The sequence below is a fragment of the Cyprinodon variegatus genome, unplaced genomic scaffold (genome assembly GCF_000732505.1).
Source record: "Cyprinodon variegatus isolate N-32 unplaced genomic scaffold, C_variegatus-1.0 Scaffold250, whole genome shotgun sequence".
Lineage (NCBI taxonomy): Eukaryota > Metazoa > Chordata > Actinopteri > Cyprinodontiformes > Cyprinodontidae > Cyprinodon > Cyprinodon variegatus.
In genome coordinates, this window is record NW_015150703.1 from 680815 (window position 1) to 682064 (window position 1250).

Sequence of the window (1250 nt, forward strand, 5' to 3'; positions counted from 1 at the left end):
ACCGCACCGTGACGTCACTGCTGGAAGATGGCAGGAGGGAGGGGCTACTATATTTGGGCAAAAATGGCCGCTCCCAGACTCAGTGATCGCGACAAATGTAATTTTTTTTACTGATTAACGGTAAATTCATTAAATCACTGCGAATGTATTAGGAATAAATTGATTATTCCTTGCTGAAATACATTTGCAGAAGTTATTTTTGTTTTACAATTATAAATACAAGTATTTTACTCTAAGGAACTGTAACCAGAGAAAACTAAAGGAAAGAACATATTTTCCTGTGTTTGCACAACGATGCCACTGTTGGCTCACTGTGTCAAAGTAAAGTCTGACAAACATGCAGATGAGAAACCCATGAAAGGGTCAGACTGCAGCAGTCAAAGGAAGACCACACATAAATGCATTCCTGAGGATATTAGTTAATCCCTCCCCAAAGGACGACAGCCTACCTGACAGGCCAACTTGCTGTCCCAGCACCGTGGAATACAGATGGGTGATATTGCGAGAGTATCCTCCGAACGGGCGCTGGGGGTCCAACGTGAGGGTGATGGAGACGGAGATGTTAATGGGGCCGGGGTCCTCCAGCAGCAGGGGGGGCTGAGTGCTGGAGCGGGCCTGGCCGCTGGTCACCACCATGCTCTCAGGAGTGGTCGACTCGTTCAGGCCGTGCTTTATGGTCTCGTTTTCCGACACGCAGAAGTCCAGGTCGTTGAAGCGCAGCAGAAACGTGTTCCAGTCCTGAGGAAGAGCAGGCGGCTTGTTGATTAAAACACTGTGGTTTATATTTCAGCTCAAATATCAAACCTGTTCAACTAAAATAGAGTTGCTGTTTTGATTAAATGCAAATATTAGAGCGTAAGCATCTGCTGTGTGTGAACCTGAATCGCAGATTAAAATCTGTTTGCTTTCATTTTCTGCAATGTGTAATAACACCTGTATAGAAATAGACAGGTTTAAAGAGGAATAAGCAACTCTAATTTAATACTTTATTACTGCTCTTAAAAATAATTTTAATGCCATCAATGAGAACCTGTGACTCTCTCATATATAAGACACAGCAAAATCCTTCCTCATCTTTACCGTCAACAGTCTGCAGCCATGTCCAGAATTCCTCATTTACCAGCCACTTTTGTTAAAATTTGCATTTTCCCATTCTCTAGGTCAGAGATCACGGATTAGCGGACCGCGGTCCAGCTCCTGACCCCCCCCCCGGCTAATTTGGTGCCAAGCTGATTTAAAACATTTATAAA

The 1250-nt window shown here is 43.9% G+C and overlaps 1 protein-coding gene across 2 annotated transcripts in view; it reads right to left on the reverse strand.

Moving 5' to 3' along the window:
- The window catches only part of tmem248 (transmembrane protein 248), a 23309-nt gene that overhangs the window by 16383 nt on the left and 5676 nt on the right, over positions 1-1250 (reverse strand). For both annotated transcript variants that reach the window (XM_015382139.1, XM_015382140.1), the window contains exon 3: positions 450-738. In XM_015382139.1, the coding sequence (XP_015237625.1) occupies positions 450-738 (289 nt within the window). The remainder of the gene's footprint in view (positions 1-449; positions 739-1250) is intronic.